This window comes from Zootoca vivipara, chromosome 16 (genome assembly GCF_963506605.1).
Source record: "Zootoca vivipara chromosome 16, rZooViv1.1, whole genome shotgun sequence".
Taxonomy (NCBI): domain Eukaryota; kingdom Metazoa; phylum Chordata; class Lepidosauria; order Squamata; family Lacertidae; genus Zootoca; species Zootoca vivipara.
In genome coordinates, this window is record NC_083291.1 from 3,553,869 (window position 1) to 3,575,169 (window position 21,301).

The 21,301-nt window shown below is 42.3% G+C and overlaps 1 protein-coding gene across 8 annotated transcripts in view; it reads left to right on the forward strand.

Annotated features, from left to right (window-relative positions):
• BNC2 (basonuclin zinc finger protein 2) overlaps positions 1 to 21,301 on the forward strand; it is a 394,027-nt gene that overhangs the window by 240,577 nt on the left and 132,149 nt on the right. For all 8 annotated transcript variants that reach the window (XM_035140457.2, XM_035140455.2, XM_060268829.1 and 5 more), the window contains one exon: positions 4,059 to 4,161. In XM_035140457.2, the coding sequence (XP_034996348.1) occupies positions 4,059 to 4,161 (103 nt within the window). The remainder of the gene's footprint in view (positions 1 to 4,058; positions 4,162 to 21,301) is intronic.

Below are 21,301 nucleotides of genomic sequence, written 5' to 3' on the forward strand. Positions count from 1 at the left end.
AAAAACCAATCCAAGAAATCAAATAAAATACTGCATCACGTTACAAAAGGTCATTTGAGATTTTCATTTTCAACTCAGTTCAGTTTTGCCAGGCTACTGCTTGTTGGAAATCTGTAGCCTGTCCTCAACCCAATTTCTTATGGATGACAAGGAGGAGGGGTTGGAAATTGGGGCAAAAGACAGGAAAAGTGGTGGGAGGACAGAGAGGAAAACAAGGGGCCTCCAGCCTACTTGGGGGTCAAGGCCTGAGCATTTGGGCTGTGACTCCACACACAACTAGCCTAGGACCCACCCACTGTTGAGATGTGGACTTTGACAAGAAAAAGTTATCTTACCCCCCACTGTCGATGCAATATACAAGCTCCTGCTGTGATAAAGACATTCTCTCATCCCATTTTTTACATTTAAAAAATTGGTATTTATATTTTACAGGTGATACAGCACATGTTGGAAATTCCCTTTCTCCCGGCCCCCTCTCCCCCGATGCTAATTTTTATCAACAAGTTTCTGTTTACCAAAATAAGATTTATTTAATAGCTCTCTAGTTTTCATAATTGTTTCTGTTCGTTCGGAACACTTTCTTATTTGGTAAACACAGGGACCCGATATAATTGTCCCCCTGGATAATGTTAATCAAAGATGGCGCATCTCGTTGGTGATTGGATGGTCCGGAGCAAAAATTATGCATCTTAAAGTTTGGGGGAGGGACAAATTAGCCCCGGCCTTACTGTCATTTGAGTAGCGAGGGTTCAAATACACTTGACATTTAATTGACTGGTTTTTGGCCATGTTAAAGAATGGTGATGCTAAGGTTATGTTAGCATTAGACTGTTTGTTTTAGAATTATTGTTACATTTCACCATGAAGAGCTATGTCAATGTTTATATAAGAAAAGTGGTTCTTAGTCACCATACTTATTTGGAAATAGATGATAAAAAAAATCAATGAAACAGATGCTCAAGTAAATGTATTTAGGATCAGGATGCAAGTGATTACAGTAATTTCCTGTCATTCACCTTGCAACCTTATAGCATTTTCAGATGTTATATAATTTATTGTTGAAACCTGATACAAGGTGATTGAGCTGTCTTAAATCTTGACCTGAAATCTCCTTGAATGTTTGTTCAAATGAAGGAGGAAGCCCCCCACCCCAGTTTAATAATTTTAAACATAGCTAAATGAGTCATTCAGACAATAAACTGTAATATTGAACTAAAAAAACCTGCATTTCAGCCTGAATCTAATTTTAATAACCAACCGAATGATCTTTTTTAAAAACAAAAAACAAAAGAGGGGAGAGGTGGAATATGTTGAAAATAATTCCGAGCTTTCAATATAGATATAATTTAGCAAAGCTCACAGTTGTAGTGGGGTGAGATTGCTGCACCCACTTGTAAAATAAACACCAGGAAACTGTGAAAGATATGCTAAAAACTGAATTTGAAAGAAATCATTTGTTAGTACAAGGAGCTGCACTTCGTAATGCTTTTTGCCCTTTTGCAGTTGCAATTAATTACTGAGTTCATTAATTAATGAACATATTAGAGAAAGACACCATTACTGACTAGGGGAGATCTGATATATCACTGAGTCAATAAAGTATTGAACACAGAGAGACCTTTCGGTAGAACCCTCCCTGCTTCGTCTGGTCGCTCGCAATCACATATATTATTCTTGCCTACTCAGCAATTTTGTGGGTGCCCTTATATTTCATATTTCTAATCCCTTTAATTACCGCTAGGTACAACATTGTTTTACAACCTTGCTAATGAACAGTTGGTCGGTTGACGTTGGTTGATAAACTCCTAACTGTCAGGTACAATACAACAAACTCCCCTCCCCCCACCCGCGCTTGCATCCAGCAATACTTTTTAGAGTACGATATGAAGCAGCAGCTGAAGAGAGAAAAGCAAAAGGCATATAGAAAATATACCTTTGTCGGAAATCATGTAAGGAAAAGCAGCCAGATTTTAATCGGAGAACAACCGAAAAAAATAATCAAACATGATCTATGCATGTGCAAATAACCCCTGTTTTGCACTTACTTGCTCAAAGAGAGGCCACATTTATTTGAATGGGGCTGGTAATATCAAGCAAGGACATGAACGGAGAGATATGTCATTATACATGTACAAGAGGGCTTTACTTACTGCCTGCTCCCGCTACCCAAATGCTGCTCTTGAACTCCAGTGGACTAAAGGGAGTGGGCTTAGCTGTGTCAAAGGGTTGCAGTTTTGCAAAGCCAACAATATGGAATAGGCCAGCAAAACTTCTAGCCTATAACTTTAATTAATAAACGGTGTGACACAACCTATCTATACTCGGAGGTAGATCTCTCCCAAGTGTAGTGGGATGCCTGAGTGAGTGAGTGGGTGTATATATAAAAGATTGCAGCGAAACCACTGTTTCAAGGCAATGGTGGTTATTTCCTATAATGTGGAGATTTGCATTTCCGTAAATCAGTTGCTGCTGCATTCGGGGAATTCTGATGCTCTTGCAAGCACAGGTACAAAAGCTCCTTCCTCTGACCCTAAAGTAATCACTGGTTGCATCTAAATTGGTAGAGTGATCATTTCCTGGCATTTCCAGTAGTTACAGTACATTGTTAATGTGTGAATGATGAATATAATGCCCTCCATTTCAAAAATATGTGTGCAAATTAAGCTTAAATGCATGCCATAAATTTACCACTAGTAGTTTAGGGAGCACAGGTCATCTATAGAACTATTAAAAAACTGAGGTCTTGGCCTAAAAAGAGAGAGCCTTGGTCATTATTTATGTATTTGCTTTATAGTTTAAAGAAATTATCCATCTTTCCCTTCCAAAGTAATCTTTCTTTTCATAATGTATGTGTTTCATTCTTACCTACTTATATTTCATTTTCAGATGGTGGGAGACTATGTTTCTAAAGGGCACATCAGATTGTCAAAAAGTTGAACAGCTGTGCCTTGTACAAGTGATGCAGCCAATGAAATTTGCTGTATGGTTCCTGAATCAATTCTCTTCTCTATCTCCATCATTGTATTGTTGCTTAGGGAACACACAGAGCCAGTGGCCATTCTGATGCTTAACTGAATTAAATATTTTACAAGTCTCCAAAATAGAAACTTGAGAACTTTTTCTTCTTCAATGGAGTGGAGAGACCTTTGCTCCATATTTATGCATATTTCAGTATGTACTTCATTCTTAGTTACAACCAAAAATGACATGTTACAGTGTTAAGAGATAACTAGCTTAAAAAAATAAATCCTTTGGGCATTTGGAAAGCTGAAATTTGTACAACACAAACACACATTGTCTTCTACTCTTAAAAACCAAACGGGGACTTCGGTCTACATTATTTAAGTGTGTTTATTCATTTTCACGATGTTGATGCCTTAATGCATCCTATAATTGGAATTGCTCTGCGACAACAAAAAAGTTATTGTTTATGACAGCCCCCTTCCCCGGAGATGAAAATAGAGCAAGCCATTTCATGTCAATTTTTGTTTTACATTTTGTTATGTGTGCAGTAGGGAAATGAAAATGACAAATATTCTGAAAGCATATATTTAAAGATTTTTTTTATAAAACAAAACAAAACAATGCTGCATATTTCTCTGATAATAGCCAAGATTCCAAATAGTGGTCTGAATATGTGTTGAGATCTGATCCAGTGCAGAATGGGAAACCTGGGGCTCCCCAGACATTGTTTTCTCTGACCATTGGCCATGCTATGGCTCATGATGGTTGGAGTCAAACAACATCTGCAGGTTCCAGAGCCCTGGTGTAGTGGCTAAGAAGGTTAACTATTCTGAACCTGGGAGTTCAAATCTCATCTGAATCGTGGAATTTGCCAGATCACCTGCTGTTGTTCCTTTACGCTTCTACCAGGCATCTGCAATATAGGATGGCAATTCTGACCTACCTCCCTGCAGGGTCTGATGTAAGCTGTACACATTAAGATAATGCACATGAAGGCCCTTAGACATGCAGCGAGTTATAAAAATTCTACTTCTTATGTGATTATTCGTCCAGTAAGATGTTTATAGAAGTTGGTTTTCCTTTTCTCCTTCCAGGCCATACGCTGCACACTGGTAAATTGCACGTGTGAATGTTTCCAACCGGGGAAGATAAACTTGAGAACCTGCGATCAGTGTAAACATGGATGGGTGGCGCATGGTAAGAACTACCTTCCTTTCAATTTCTCCTTGTCATGTTTACCTCAGTGTGTGCATATAAAATATCAATTGCTTAATTACTTTTACATATTGACACCTACATATCTGTTGTAAGTTTATCAGACATCAGAAGAACGGCACTATGGCATATGCATGCTTGCTTTGTGCGGAGGTTCCTGTTGTTCCAACACATGGCATTGAATCAGTGGAAGAAATGAGTATTGTGCAGCATGCATCCAAAATAGCATATTCTAGCCTGTTTTGGTTTTCACAATTGAGTAGCTCAACAAGATATTTAGATCTAGGGCCAGCCTGGCACATTTTGGTACCTGAGGCGGAATCTTTCCATGTCTTTCGCCACAGTATTGTTTAGACTCAAAACTGAACTCAGAGCTGAAGCTGTGTCAAAGCAGACTGTTGAGAGTTGCTGCTGAGGTTGCAGTGAGAGATCAGTTGTGCATGGGATATCAGTTGTGTCAAGCTGATGGTTCCAGCTGCCTTGAAAGAGGAAGTGGTGGTGTGGCTGTTCCTATGGAAACCCTGAAGGTCTTAATAACCATTCGCCAGTTGCTAACATTCCTTTCCTGGGCATGGTATTTAAGCGTGTGGTTGCCATGCAACTCCAGGCAATCTTAATGAGATGAGTTCTCCAGATCCTTGTCAGTCATGCTTCAGGGCTGTTTCTAGCACTGATGGATGACTTTTGCCCTTTCTTGTGATGAAGCAGAGCAATGCTTTTAAAATCATTACCATGTGGGTAGTCCTCAGTATGAGTACTGGAAAGAAGATGAAAGCTGCATGCGTTAAATACATATCGTATTGGTTGGAGCCAGACTCAACCAGTTGAACTTTGCTCCCATTGATGTCATGGTTAACTTATCCTACTGATTTCAGCGGAACCTAAGTTATTCTGAACTTAAATTCTGGAGCCGAAATGCAGAGAGCATGGAGTTGGAACTAGAATAAGTTAATGCAGGGGTCCCCAGACTTACGGAGCGGCGGGCCGGTGCCCGCCGCGCCGACCGCGCGGTGGGCCGGACTGCAGGGGAGTGCGCGCGCAGCGGGCCGGAGGGCGGGGGAGTGCTCGCCCGTGCGCATGCGCACACGCACACGGGCGGAAAAAAAATCGGCGAAAATCGCTTGTGCGCATGCGTATGGGCCTCCCCCGACCCGGAAGTGCACCAGAAATGACCTCTTCCGGGTCGGGAGAGGCCCGTACGCATGCGCACAAAGGATTTTCGGCGATTTTTTGCCGATTTTTCAGATCGCCGCTGCGCCGCGCGCCGTGAGAGCGGGCGGCGGCAGCGGGCGGCGGGGGTCGTCGCGGGCCGGATTGGAAGGCCGATTGGGCCGCATCCGGCCCGGGGGCCGTAGTTTGGGGACCCCTGAGTTAATGGATCCAACTCCATGTTCCCACCACAGCACCTCCATTTGTCAGAAATCCACCTGGCAAATAACATTCCTGGCATCGTCACTTTCACTACCCAGCCTGTGTTATCATGTGCTTCACTCTTAGTAATTCTTATACCCCCCCACTTTGCTGAATCATCAAATGTATTTTTAAAGTCTGATTTTAAGGATAGGGTGGAGGAAGACAAGTCCTACTGATTTCATTGGAAGAGGGGTTGAGCGCATATCCTTTATCTGTTTTGTATATCATCTTTGTAACTTTCAAAAATTACAATCCCCTAGGATATCAGGGTGCTGTACATGGGGTGTTGCAAACTTTGTTTATTTGATATCATACCCACCCTTCACCACCACTGGTTTTAGGGACACCAAATGCACACCTGTGAGATTCTGTGCCTTCAATCTCTGGAGAACTCCACAATAATGTCTAGCAGCTATGGAATCTGTCAAGGGATGTTGACTATTTCACAGGTGGTAGTTGGGGTGTTTGTGGAAAGTTAAAGGGGGGGAACCTGTCCTTTTGTCCTTTTTCCCTTTAAAAAAATGTAAACATTTGTGTCTAAATAACTAGAACACAAAGAATAGGGTAGAATAAAATAATGTGTCATGTTTTGGTCCTGAGGCCCAAGGAGTAAAACCACAAGGTAGGTCTGAAGCTGCAGCACCACAGACAGCTCCTGAACGCAGAGCCTGCTCCTACGAAGGTCCAAAGAAAATTTAGCGTTTCTAAAGTCTATGCTTCCACACAAACCTCTCCCACTCTGTTCCTAATGGAGGGCCAACCCTCTGGCCTGAAGGCCGGCACTCCCTTGTGCTCACTCCATAGCTTCCTGCCTTGCGCACTCCTTGCGTGGCTGGATGGGTGAGAGGACTGTGGGTGCCCTTAGTCCCTCAGGCTCAGGAGATGGTGCTTGTGAAGGTCCTGACTGCAGCTGTCCAGGCCTTGGTGATATGGGAGGTTCTACCATGTGGTCTTCACAGTAGGCAAGTCCTCTTGCTGGTACGGTTGCAACTGCTGGCAGGATGGCGAGGAAAGCAAAAAAGGATTACTTTGTACAGAGATAAATGTTGCATAATGTGATGTACACACAAGAACTGAGAAAGAGGGAGAGTTAGGTTTTTTAAATATATAAATCAATCTCCTTTATTGGCATAGAAAAAGTACATCTCATACATGGATCAGAACACAACACAGTTAACGAAACATAGTAGGAGATACTTTAGGATAAAACTGTCCAGACATCGCGAGGTACAAAGATGTCTCTTAGGATCCATGGTGATGTAAGTTCATAGCGTCACTCAAAAATCTTTCCACATTCTCCACAATGTCATCCCTACAGTTGTTCAGCAGACTAGACACCCTGGAAGATAAACCCCCTCCTTCTATAAGGGGGCCAAATACTTATATTTTTGCATAAAATGGGCAATAAAAATAAAACGGGTGTGATGAATTCGACCTGTTTTGTGCTACAAAGGCAGCTTCTTTCCGAGGATGGGATTTCCGGGACTCTACCTTGCAAAACTGAAGACAGTGAGGCGTTAAATCTTGCTAGGGAAAGAGCTCTGTGTAGGTGGGGATCGTAAAGCTGGTGTAAATATGGAATCACCTGGCCCAATGAGGGTGGAATTCCTAACCCCAATGGGGAACAGGTTTTGTTGGCTTCACTGCAAAGGATTTGGAATTCAATCTCTAGGATTCTGCGCTTGATTGTCTGGAATGCTTCCAATTGTGGGAGCATAAGCAGCAATTCGAGTGATAGGTCACAGGTTCTGATTTTGCTCTCAATGCAAGCTAGCCATTTGGAATGGTGGGATTCTGCCAGTATGTGGAAAGTTAAAAGAGAATGGATCGGACACAAAATTTAGGTGGAGCCAGAATTTTATAGTGATGAGCCATGCTTTGGTTTTCAACAGCCCTTGTCCAGTTTCCAGACACATGGCTGTACACGGCACACAATTTGGCAACCGCAGAATTTTGCGCAGAAATTTGGATTGGATGTGTTCCAACAATTGGTTAACTGTGTCAATTCATAATGGAATGCCATACAGGAGTTTTGGGGCTCCTCTGGCATTAAAGACCTTTAGTGCAGCTGGACTGATGGACTGAATCCCTCTGTTAAAGAAGAAACGGGTGATAGCCAGAGCTAGAGTATCCGCTCTGTTAAGTGTAAACTTGCAATCGTATTTCCAGGAAGTGCTATATTGGAAGTGAATTGCTAGGTGTTTAAAGTTTTTAACCGGTTGCAACGGGTTTCCACTGACCTCCCACCTATGAGGCTTCCAAGATCTTGAGAAAACAAGCACTTTAGATTTTGCGAAGTTCAGTTCCAGTCTGTTGGCTATACAATATTCCTGGCAGCGGCACAGGAGCCGCTTCAAGCCATCCACCCTCGGATGGAGCTGAGCTTTGGCAATGGCCATCCACCCCGGGGTAAATAAGGGTGCAAGGTCATTTTTAAAAAAATAAACAAACCCAAAACCCCCTGTCATTAGCAAGTTGTGAGAGTCAGTTCTAACAACTTGCTAATGACAGAGAGGTTTTTGGTTTGTTTTTTTAAAGCATGCTTATAAAGAGCAGTACTGTATAGCATCAAAATCAGAAATCTTTGCAAAATTATTGCTTCAGTTCTGTGAATATTCTGTTCCTTTCTCATTTTTTTTTGTACTTTACTTTTATTATTGTTACCCATATGGAATATCATTTGATGAGAAGGCAGGATATACATTTAGCAAATTTTCATCATCATGTATTCAATTTGTATACTGCCCTATAGCCATAGGTCTCAGGTTGGTTTACAACACACAGTTACAATACAGGAAGCAGAAAATACATAATAAACATAATAAAAACATTAAAATAAAAATAATCGTAACAATTAACAATTCTAATGTATGCAGACTAAAGAACAATACCCTCCCTGACAAAAGTCCCTGAACAGTACTGTAGCCCACAAATACAAAAATCAAAATTAACATATAACATTTAACAACAATTTAAAACAACCCCACCCTCCAAATAAAACAGCACCCACCCAAGTTAATACTCCATCCTCATTAAAATGATAACTTGATCACAAGGGGGTTGGCCCACACCCTTGTTCCATTCCTGAAGTGTCACTGCCAAAGGGACAAGTTGTAATTTTCCAGTTCACGAAAGAGAAGCAATGGTCTTATTGACTAACTAATTAAATAGTTTCACCTATTGGTCTTTGAGCAGGTTATACTCTGGTACATACAATATAAGAACACAATGCAATTGAAATTTTAAAAACCCCCAGCATCAACCATTCCCTTATCTGTCACTCATAAATTTACTATTGGTGGGAAAAGACCAACAGAAGAGAAATGTCTTCACCTGCCATCAGAAACAACCCCACCTCTGTGCCTGTCTAATCTCAGCAAGGGAGGGTGGTGTTGTAATATTAGAACAAACTGAGAGAGGAAATGCAGGGGAAATGCCATGTCATAGCACAGCAAGCTTCATTCTGATGCAGCATGGAACCTTCTCGCATAACCACATTTGTCACATTTTCTGTTTTTCTAGAAAAGGGGGTGCCAGGAACTTCTCCCTTGTTCTCTGAGAATGGCATTGGCACCCACCTTGAGAGGTGCTAGAGCTGAGCTCTGGTGAGCTCTAGCTATTAAAAAAAACACGCTCTGCACATATCTGCATATTTGTCTACTTTGTGTATGAAGAAGGTGCACAGCAACAGATCCCATGTTGTTAACGTAATAGAAGAAAGGATCTAAGGTGCATTTAATTCCTAGTGGAACCTAAATGCTTTGTAGTTTAAGAGCAGGCATCTCGCAAGTAGGACTGGGAGACCCCACTTCAAACCTCTCCACTATGAAGCTCACTGCATGAGCTTGGGCCAGCCTACCTTATAGGGTTGTTGTTAGGACAACAGGGTGGAGAGGGACATTGTGTCCTGCCCTGAGAACCTTGGAGGGGCAGATTAAAAACATAGTCAATAATCTCTGGACTTTCAGAGTTCCTCTTAGCTAAAATAAGAATCATTCTCCAATCTAATTTCAACTTCTGTTAACAAAGCCTCCTTTTGTCCATCATTCAGCTGCCTTTAAAAAAAAAAACATGCTTGTACTTCAAGAAAGGGAGATGACACTGTTTTACAAATAAGCTTGCTCAAGGCAAGTGAGTGGGTTTATACAACGGGTTAGGATCCTTCATAGGCTTATGGTATCTTACCACTCATTTTGGTTTTGGTTATTTCCCCCACCCTTTCTCATGACAACTGTTCCTCATACGTTTTCTTAGTTTCAGTCCTTAAAATTTCTGTTCAGGAGATGGGATATATGTATATGATAAACAGAAATTTGCATTTGAGAACTGCATCCTGCCAGCGTGTGTAAATTTCTTGGTCCTCTTTGAATAAATCCAATCACCGTGTTTACATTCTGTGGCAAAGCAGGACCAGGGATATATACAGATATATTTTTCTCAGACACATTCCAAGCATATGTGTATAAATTAGTACCTTCAGACTGTGGCAACCCCAATTGAGTTATTTAGCTTATTTACTCTCAAAAACCTTTAGACCGGTCTTCCTTGAGGACTGGTTGATGAGTTGCAATATGGAACACCTGGGTTTTGAAATCCCAGAGCACCACAGTTCACTATTCCCAAACCTATCTTCCTTGGGCTGCCTTTGACTCCAGCCTTGTTGAATAATATGCCAAAATGGAGCCCCTGCTGTCCTCAGTCTTTCCAGTTGTTTATTAGGAAGATTGTGTTATGCCCTTGTCTAGGGCATGACCAATGGAGTGGTCCTGAAGCAGCCAAGAGGATATGCAGGCACAAGACATATTATGAAATATTATGCCAGTGCTTATACTTGACCAGGGGTCAGCAAACATTTTCAGCAGGGGGCCAGTCCACTGTCCATCAGTCCTGGGGGGGGGGTGGACTACATTTTGGGGGGGGGGAAATGAATGAATTCCAATGCCCCACAAATAACCCAGAGATGCATTTTAAATAAAAGCAAACATTCTACTCATGTAAAAACACCAGGCAGGTCCCACAAATAACCCAGATATGCATTTTAAATAAAAGAACACAGTCTACTCCAGGCATCCCCAAACTGCGGCCCTCCAGATGTTTTGGCCTACAACTCCCATGATCCCTAGCTAACAGGGCCAGTGGTCGGGGAAGATGGGAACTGTAGTCCAAAACATCTGGAGGGCCGAAGTTTGGGAATGCCTGGTCTACTCATTTAAAAACACACTGATTCCTGGACCGTCCACGGGCCGGATTTAGAAGGTGATTGGGCCGTATTCGTCCCCCGGGCCTTAGTTTGCCTTCCTATGTACTTGACGAATGGTAGATTTATATGAATCCTACCTGGCAAAGAGTAGGACCTCTTGTTTCCTGCAGGATTAACTCACCCTGATTAGCAAACATTCATTAAAAATATGGGGCGTTTTTATAGGTGGTGAAGGTACTGCTATTAATTTCACATGCCTCTAGGTGAAGGGTGGGAAACCTCAATCCTACAGGCCAATCTTGGTCTGACAGGGATTCCAATTTGGCCGGTGAGGCCATTCCCCCCCCCCCCAAAAAACCACGCACACCTGCCAGTCAGCTGACATCAATCCAATTGACAGGTGATGCCAGCTGAATGGGTTGTGGGGCCTTTTGTGCCAGTTTTCCAATGTGTGGAATTTAAGCCTGGTCTGTTAATGAGTGATTGAATCCTGGGTGTTAAATCCTGCTTAGTTTAGCAGGATGAGCCACTTCCCTTGAGGATGACATCACAAACACACACGTTTCTGTCCTTTTATGCTTGTACGTAATGCCGTCTTTTAGATTGGGTAAGGCCACACTTCCACCAGGAAGAGAACCCAGATGCTTCGTTTCCACGAATGGCTCTAAATCTGTACAGGTCCACGTTCATTTGCAGATGACCAGAGCTCCTCATCAAGCAATAAACATGGATGCAAACTCACATTCTAGCCTGCAATCAAATTCAAAATGAATACCTTGCTCATATTAAGCCACAACACAGTGGTTCACAAATAAGCAGAAGCACAGAGAGGTGCCATGAGAGAGGTGGGAGGTATTCTTAATGCCACTTGTGAAAGGTCCCTTAGAGCACAATGCCTTCTCATTAAGTTTTCTTACATAATGAATCTATCTAGAGAAGTTTTCAAACCTGATGCAATGAAAAATAAAAGTTTCCATCTCCCCTCCCACTTTTCCTATAAGCCAAATCAATGGAAGGCAGACTGTTTTAGGTAATGGAATAAGTCTATGAGAGAGAAGCCGGGAGTGGGTCAGTGCATTGCTAGTTGAAAGAGCAGAGGGTTACACAAAGCTTGAGAAAATAAATAAGCAAGTGGCTTCTTGATTCCCACTAGCCATGCACGAAGACATTGACTTGCACTGCCTCCTGTACTGTGCTGCCTTCATTGGAGTTGGGTTTGGAATCTTATTACCTGGTCCAATCAGAACTGGGGTTCATTGTATTTGTTCTGGACTTTGAAGAAAGTCTTCTTCTTCTTTCTTCTTCTTTGGCGATCACTCGTAGCCGAGTAAGATTGTCTTCCATAAACATGGTTTCAACAATGGGTCCGTAAGTGACTGTGGAGGCCAATTCTGGATCCACACATCTTTCCACAGTGGGGACATTGGTATCCAGGTGGGAGTTGATCACGGTGTGGATTTGCCAAGCGTTCCTTCCTCTTAGCACGTTTCTCCCTTGCGTCCTGAGTTCGAGTTTCTTCAAAGCCCATGACACCTTTGGAAAAGGCTGTTCTCCAACTGGAGCGCTCGCAGGCCAGTGTTTCCCAGTTGTCAGTGTTTATGTTGTTGTTGTTGTTTAGTCGTTTAGTCGTGTCCGACTCTTCGTGACCCCATGGACCATAGCACGCCAGGCACTCCTGTCTTGCACTGCCTCCCGTAGTTTGGTCAAACTCATGTTCGTAGCTTCGAGAACACTGTCCAACCATCTTGTCCTCTGTCGTCCCCTTCTCCTAGTGCCCTCAATCTTTCCCAACATCAGGGTCTTTTCCAAGGATTCTTCTCTTCTCATGAGGTGGCCAAAGTATTGGAGCCTCAGCTTCACGATCTGTCCTTCCAGGGAGCACTCAGGGCTGATTTCCTTAAGAATGGATAGGTTTGATCTTCTAGCAGTCCATGGGACTCTCAAGAGTCTCCTCCAGCACCATAATTCAAAAGCATCAATTCTTCGGCGATCAGCCTTCTTTATGGTCCAGCTCTCACTTCCATACATCACTACTGGGAAAACCATAGCTTTAACTATACGGACCTTTGTCGGCAAGGTGATGTCTCTGCTTTTTAAGATGCTGTCTAGGTTTGTCATTGCTTTTCTCCCAAGAAGCAGGCGTCTTTTAATTTCGTGACTGCTGTCACCATCTGCAGTGATCAAGGAGCCCAAGAAAGTAAAATCTCTCACTGCCTCCATTTCTTCCCCTTCTATTTGCCAGGAGGTGATGGGACCAGTGGCCATGATCTTGGTTTTTTTGATGTTGAGCTTCAGACCATATTTTGCGCTCTCCTCTTTCACCCTCATTAAAAGGTTCTTTAATTCCTCCTCGCTTTCTGCCATCAAGGTTGTGTCATCTGCATATCTGAGGTTGTTGATATTTCTTCCGGCAATCTTAATTCCTGCTTGGGATTCATCTAGTCCAGCCTTTCGCATGATGAATTCTGCATATAAGTTAAATAAGCAGGGAGACAATATACAACCTTGTCGTACTCCTTTCCCAATTTTGAACCACTCAGTTGTTCCATATCCAGTTCTAACTGTAGCTTCTTGTCCCACATAGAGATTTCTCAGGAGACAGATGAGGTGATCAGGCACTCCCATTTCTTTAAGAACTTGCCATAGTTTGCTGTGGTCGACACAGTCAAAGGCTTTTGCATAGTCAATGAAGCAGAAGTAGACGTTTTTCTGGAACTCTCTAGCTTTCTCCATAATCCAGCGCATGTTTGCTATTTGGTCTCTGGTTCCTCTGCCCTTTCGAAATCCAGCTTGCACTTCTGGGAGTTCTCGGTCCACATACTGCCTAAGCCTGCCTTGTAGAATTCTGAGCATAACCTTGCTAGCGTGTGAAATGAGCGCAATTGTGCGGTAGTTGGAGCATTCTTTGGCACTGCCCTTCTTTGGAATTGGGATGTAGACTGATCTTCTCCAATCCTCTGGCCATTGCTGAGTTTTCCAAACTTGCTGGCATATTGGGTGTAGCACCTTAACAGCATCATCTTTTAAAATTTTAAATAGTTCAGCTGGAATATCATCACTTCCACTGGCTTTGTTATTAGCAGTGCTTTCTAAGGCCCATTTGACTTCACTCTCCAAGATGTCTGGCTCAAGGTCAGCAACCGCACTACCTGGGGTGTACGAGACCTCCGTATCTTTCTGGTATAATTCCTCTGTGTATTCTTGCCACCTCTTCTTGATGTCTTCTGCTTCTGTTAGGTCCTTACCACTTTTGTCCTTGATTATGGTAATCTTTGTACGAAATGTTCCTTTCATATCTCCAATTTTCTTGAACAGATCTCTGGTTTTCCCCATTCTATTGTTTTCCTCTATTTCTTTGCATTGCTCATTTAAGAAGACCCTCTTATCTCTCCTTGCTGTTTTTTGGAAATCTGCATTCAGTTTCCTGTATCTTTCCCTATCTCCCTTGCATTTTGCTTGCCTCCTCTCCTCCGCTATTCGTAAGGCCTCGTTGGACAGCCATTTTGCCTTCTTGCATTTCCTTTTCCTTGGGATGGTTTTCGTTGCTGCCTCCTGTATAATGTTACGAGCCTCCATCCATAGTTCTTCAGGCACTCTGTCCACCAAATCTAAATCCTTAAACCTGTTCCTCACTTCCACTGTGTATTCATAAGGGATTTGATTCAGATTGTATCTTACTGGCCCAGTGGTTTTTCCTACTTTCTTCAGTTTAAGCTGGAATTTTGCTGTAAGAAGCTGATGATCTGAGTTACAGTCAGCTCCAGGTCTTGTTTTTGCTGACTGTATAGAGCTTCTCCATCTTTGGCTGCAGAGAATATAATCAATCTGATTTCGATGCTGCCCATTTGGTGATATCCATGTGTAGAGTCGTCTCTTGTGTTGTTGGAAGAGAGTGTTTGTGATGACCAGCTTGTTCTCTTGACAGAACTCTATTAGCCTTTGCCCTGCTTCATTTTGAACTCCAAGGCCAAACTTGCCAGTTGTTCCTTTTATCTCTTGATTCCCTACTTTAGCATTCCAATCCCCTGTAATGAGAAGAACATCCTTCTTTGGTGTCATTTCTAGAAGGTGTTGTAGGTCTTCATAGAATTGGTCAATTTCACTTTCTTCAGCACCGGTAGTTGGTGCATAAACTTGGATTACTGTGATGTTAAAAGGTCTGCCTTGGATTCGTATCGAGATCATTCTGTCATTTTTGAGATTGCATCCCATTACAGCTTTTGCCACTCTTTTGTTGACTATGAGGGCCACTCCATTTCTTCTACAGGATTCTTGCCCACAGTAGTAGATATGATAGTCACCCGAACTGAATTCACCCATTCCCTTCCATTTTAGTTCACTGATGCCCAGGATGTCGATATTTATTCTTGTCATCTCATTTTTGACCACATCCAGCTTACCTCTATTCATGGTTCTTACATTCCAGGTTCCTATGCAATATTTTTCTTTACAGCATCGGACTTTCCTTTCGCTTCCAGGCATATCCGCAACTGAGCGTCCTTTCGGCTTTGGCCCAGCCGCTTCATCAGCTCTGAATCTACTTGTACTTGTCCTCCGCTCTTCCTCAGTAGCATGTTGGACGCCTTCCGACCTGAGGGGCTCATCTTCCAGCGTCATAACTTTTATATGCCTGTTGTCTTTGTCCATGGAGTTTTCTTGGCAGGGATACTGGAGTGGCTTGCCAGTTCCTTCTCCAGGTGGATCACGTTTAGTCAAAACTCTCCACTATGACCTGTCCATCTTGGGTGGCCCTGCATGGCATAGCTCATAGCTTCTCTGAGTTATTCAAGCCCCTTCACCACGACAAGGCATTGATCCATGAAGGGATCCATGAAGTGTTTATACTACATTTTTAAAGATTTGCCTTGAGACAGTCTTTAAACCTCTTTTGTTGACCACCAGCGTTACGCTTTCCATTTTTAAGTACGGAATAGAGTAGTTGCTTTGGAAGACTATCATCAGGCATCCGCACAACATGACCAGTTCAACGAAGTTGATGTTGAAGAATCATTGCTTCAACACTGGTGATCTTTGTCTTCTTCCTGTACACTGATATTAGTTCGCCTGTCTTCCCAAGTGATGTGTAATTTTTTTCGGAGACACCGTTGATGGAATCTTTTGAGGAGTTGGAGATTTGACAACTGTCTCTGCTGCCTTGGGAACAGCTTCCTCTTCCTCTTCCTATTTCATTTTTAATTTGCATCCCCCCTTTTCTATATCACTGTACTCAATATGGTTTTCAATCCATAGGGATAGTCAACATGGTGCCCTGCAAATATTGTCCGGCTACAACTCCCGTAACCCGCAACTCCTGGCCATGCTGACTGCAGCTGTAGTAGACCTGGGAGAGCTCAGTTGGTAAAGCATGAGACTCTTAATCTCAGGGTTGTGGGTTCGAACCCCATGTTGGGCATTATTATTATTATTATTACTATTATTATTTATACCTCGCCCTCCCCGGCCAAAACCGGGCTCAGAGCGCCTAACGCCAAATGTATAACACATTAACATAAAATCAGGCAATCAATTAAAATACATCCTAAAATCAGATCAGGATCAGAATAAAATCCAATCAGATGGCAAAAGATTCCTGCCTTGCCAGGAATTCGACTGGGTGACCCTTATGGTCCCTTTCAATTCTGTGATTCTATGAACAACAGAAGTGCACCATGTTGGCTACCCCACCTTAGAAATTAGCAATTTCTGCGGACCAGCTGTTGACAATTTGTGGCTGCTGAAGCACCCAGCCATGATGACTTTGGCCAATAGAAATCACTGCTCCGTTTCTCCTGAACTGCTCTGGTGCGGCTTGAAGAGAGAAAGGAAAGCTACATGTTTAGAGGGCTGCTTTCAGAGGTGGCAAATGTAGGATATCAGTTCATCAAAGAATTCTCTTTGTGGCAGGATAAGTGTTTCTCTTGGCGTAATGTCGGTTTATTGAGTTTTGACCCTGCAGCCTTGCTCTACAGTGGTAATCCTGCCACCAGTGTTTTTTAATGCTCAGGCCAACAATTGCATAGCTTATAGCGGCCTTGTGCTTACCGCTGCTGCTCTTAAAAAGGACTCGGTTGTTTCTTGTGTGAATCTCTGGTGTTTAAAGGATTTAAAGAACTAGACTGTTTTAATTTGCTTCCAGCGGCATATGTTTTTTCAGCTTGGAGGAAGATTTATTTATTTTTAAAATGGTTTAAATTGGCTAAACCATTTCCTAGGTCTGGAGTTGTCAGGCAGACAAGATTAAAAAAATAATAAAAAAATAAAGACAGAGAGGGAGTTTGAGACATGTTGTAGGATTTAAAAAAACACGTTTAAGCATTGGCATTTTATAAGCATTTTGATTTAATGCAGATCAGTGCTACTGAGTATGGAAAAAGAAATTAAATCAAAAAAAGTAACCGCTGAAAAGGCCTTTCTCAACATGCTTAACAATCACTTTTTTTTGTTGCATGCAAAAAAAGAGAATAAAACCACACAACTCTGACATGACCCAGACTTAAGAATAAGCAAAGTTAAGTCCTGTTTATTACAGTGGGGAATGTAAGCACATGCTTAAATTTCTTTCATTGAAATGAATGGATTCAAAAGTGCTTAGTTTCCGCTGAATTCTTCCTTATGTCCGTGTGGTGTGTCTAGACCCAAAATACTATTTCCTTACTTCCATGAGAAGAATAACGGGAAAAAAACATTCTGACTAGCTTCATTTCCCTTTATTGAATTTATGTACCGCCCTATACCGGGGGGGGGGGGGTGTCTCAGGGCAGTTCCTTCTACTATTTGTCATCACCCTCACCCCTATTTTTCATTATTTATTTTTTATTTAGTTATGTGTTTCTGCCTGTTTCCTAGCGTTCCCAACAAATGGCTGGTCTTTCCATTAACCTTCCTTGTGTTCTCTAGTTGGTTAGACGCGCAAATCACCACACAATTTGGACAAGCTTCGCGTTATTTTCTTCTTCTTCGTACATTTGTATGCAGACCACCTCCAGTTCCTTTTACTAATGACAATGCACAATCAAGTGAGAAACCTGCTATATCACCCTTTAACTCTCTGAAATCTCACTCCATGCATCAGTTGCAACGAAAGGTTTGACAAACGCGCTTACCTCACACGGTCTCTGGCCAACTTCATACCTGACATTTCTTGTGCTGCTTCTACTGGTAGAGGGAAACTCGGGGCGACAATGCAATTCTTTGTTTTGCCTGAGTTTACAATGCAATTTCATTGAATTCCGTGAGGCTTAGTCTTGAATAAATGGGTACAGTGGTACCTTGACTTATGAATTTAATGCGTTCCGAACGCACATTCGTAAGTTGAAAAAAATTGTAAGTCGAATCCCATAGGAATGCATTGGGAGAAAAAATTCATAAGTCGAAGCAACCCTATCTAAAAAAATCGTAGAAAAAATCCTATCTAAAGTAGAAAAAATCCTATCTAAACCGCATCCAAGATGGCGGACGGAGCTCCGTTCGTAAGTAGAAACATTCGTAAGTAGAGTTATTCGTAAGTCGAGGTACCACTGTATATTATTAGAACACATCCAAAAGTATTTCTTTTAGCAGGGAGGCCAGAAGGAGGTTCATCCTCCTCACCCAGGATAGGAAGCAACGGTGAGAAATAAGCTACATTAGATCCAGGGATGTGGTTGGGGAACTGAGAAGGCATTTGTTCCTCTGCATCTAAGCCTTCTCCTGGTCTATTCCTGCATGTCCCCAATGCACCAAAACCCTCTTCCTTCTCAGCCCTTCCAATGTCAGGAGAGCCAGGTCCTCTATATTAGTAAGGAAGGGATATCCACCATCTCTGGTGTTGCCTCTCTGGGGACACACCTTTCTCTCCTCCGAGAGAGAGGGAGAGGGGGAGGGAGAGAGAGGGAGAGGGAGGGAGAGGGAGAGAGAGAGGGAGAGAGAGAGAGAGAGAGAGAGAGAGAGAGAGAGAGAGAGAGAGAGAGAGAGAGAGAGAGAGAGAGAGAGAGAGAGAGAGAGCTCCAGTGCTGCTTAGGGCGCATAAGTTTGGGGCAGTTTCTGGAAGTGGAAAGTGGAGACAATATCTTACCTATTTATTTCTGTTTGCTAGCCTTTCCTAAGGATTGTTGACAACTATAGCCCTTTTACTGAATTAATAACAAATTGGCGATTTCTCTCTTCTTTTCTTTTCTTTTCTTTCTTAGTATGTGACAGATTTCTATACTTCTGCGCTTCCCAGATTTTTGCACCTGTCCTCTGAAATGGACTCTGTCACAGTTCCAGGCTATGTGTTGATCTTTTGTTCTCTTGCACTGGTACATGTAATCTCCTGTTTCTGGAATGATTTAATAAAGCAGATTATTTAGCTCAAATTATAATTCAAGACACTTGCTGTTTCCAGCTGAAAAGGATATTTAAGGAGATGTGCACATGTACTCAGTCTACATATAAGCAGAAATTCGTTTGCCATTAGCGTGGAGCTGCTGAGAAACGCAAATCTCTTATACCTCCTGTTTTCTGTATAAATTAGAAAATATTCAGTGCCTCTCATGGGAGGAACTATGCAATGAAGGTAGGCCTAGCCCTCAGGAATACCATATCCTTTCTTATTATCAGATCCAACAATGAATGAGAAATTTTAATAAATCATTTGGAAAAGAACATGGGAGTGATGGTAGGTTTTTTTGTTTTTTTGGTGTGGGGAGAAGTACATCTGTTAAATATTGTTTACGTGCATAATCAACATATTATTAAGTTTCTCCTACATCTGCAGCTTTGATGGTTATTTGCGGATTTTTATACCTGTGTGTGCAAATGTTGCAATTCACCTAAGTTTTAGATTTGTTTGCTTATTAAAAGTGAGAAGCCAGTAAATGGAGTGAAATGGAGTGTTTTTATTTACCAAATATACAGAGGCTTTCATTTATAAACTGCCATATCGTAAATGCCTTACAATTGGTCTGAAGGAAATGTTTCATTTTTACTCCTTTGCTGTTGAGTGTTACTATCTTTTGATATAAAAATCCCCCAAACCAGTGGATATTACCCTTGGGGATGCATAAGCCTTTGCTTTGATTGGCAGCAAGACACTTCGTCACAAAAGTCTGTTCTTTGGGACTTTGAAAGATGGGAGTTTCAGTGTAGTTGGAACTACGAATTGCTTTATCTGTGCCGGATTTCAAAGCAAGTATATATTCGAGTATAAGCTGACCCGAATATAAGCCGAGCCACCTAATTCTACCGCAAAAAAACTGGGAAAACTTATTGACTCAAGTATAAGCCTAGGGTGGGAAATGCGGCCCGACTGCTGCACAATATCTTTGTCGTCAACAGGACAGGAAAATGGCAATGCACAGGTGCTACTAAGATCATGAGAAGACTCACTAGAATTAAATGTTTTGGTTCTTACTAAGAGAAGCAGGGGAACTCTATCCTAGACAACATGGAGTACCGTTTTATGTTTTAAGGTTTGTTTTATGATTCAATTTACACAATTTCCTGATTCATGAAAAACATTTGGGTAGATGTAACCCAAAAACATTTGAATGTAAATAACTTTGTGAAAGGGAGGAATAGCGTGTATGTGTCTTATGGGTTAGATCCAGAGAAGAGTGAACAGTGTCTGCTCATTCAGTGGGGGTCTCCTGGCTTCAATCCAAAAAACTTTATTATTTATTATTATTTATTTAATTTCTATACCTCCCTATACCCAAAGGTCCAAAGAAGCATAAGGAAAAACTTTCTGACAGCATGAGCTGTTCAGCAGCGGAATGGACTTCCTTGGAGGGTAGTGGAAACTCCTTCCTTGGAGGTTTTTAAGCATAGAATGCATGACCATCTGTCATGGATGCTTTGGTTGGGATTTCTGCATTGCAGGGGGTTGGACTAGATGACCCTCTTGACTCCTTCAAACCCTTCAGTTCTATGATTCCTGCAATCAAGCAGTTACCCTCTGCTTCTCAAGCCCAATGGCAGGCAGCAATCTGCACTGCATTTGGGGCAAGGAAGCCATTCTAACACCCACCAAATTGGTGCTGTGTGTATTAGAGGTGAGTTTGGTAACATCTTGTGAGCGGCAGAGGCAGCGGGACAAGTGACGAGAAGGGAGCCCACTGGTCCCACCGCCACCACCCGCCTCTCTCAAGGGCAGGCATAGGAGCTCCTTTCTCGCCGCTCGTCCCTCCACCAGCGGCGGGAACAGCGGCAAGAAAGGGCTTCTATCTCACCGCTTGTCCCTCCGTCCCTGCTGCCCGCCTCACTCAAGTATAAGCCGAGGGGGTTTTTTTCAGCATAAAAAATGTGCTGAAAAAGTCGGCTTATACTGGAGTATATACAGTACTTTGATTGCCGCTCCGTAGTGAACAAGTTGGGACAGTTGCATAACAACAAGCTATGGTAAATCTCTAGTTTTTAGACAAAGGCTACAGTGTCTTTGCCTGGAAGAACACCTTATGCCTTTACACACATGAAGTGCTGCAGCCTTATCATTTTATTACACTTTATTACATCATAAAGTTTTACATCTTGCTAATGATCCTACAGGAG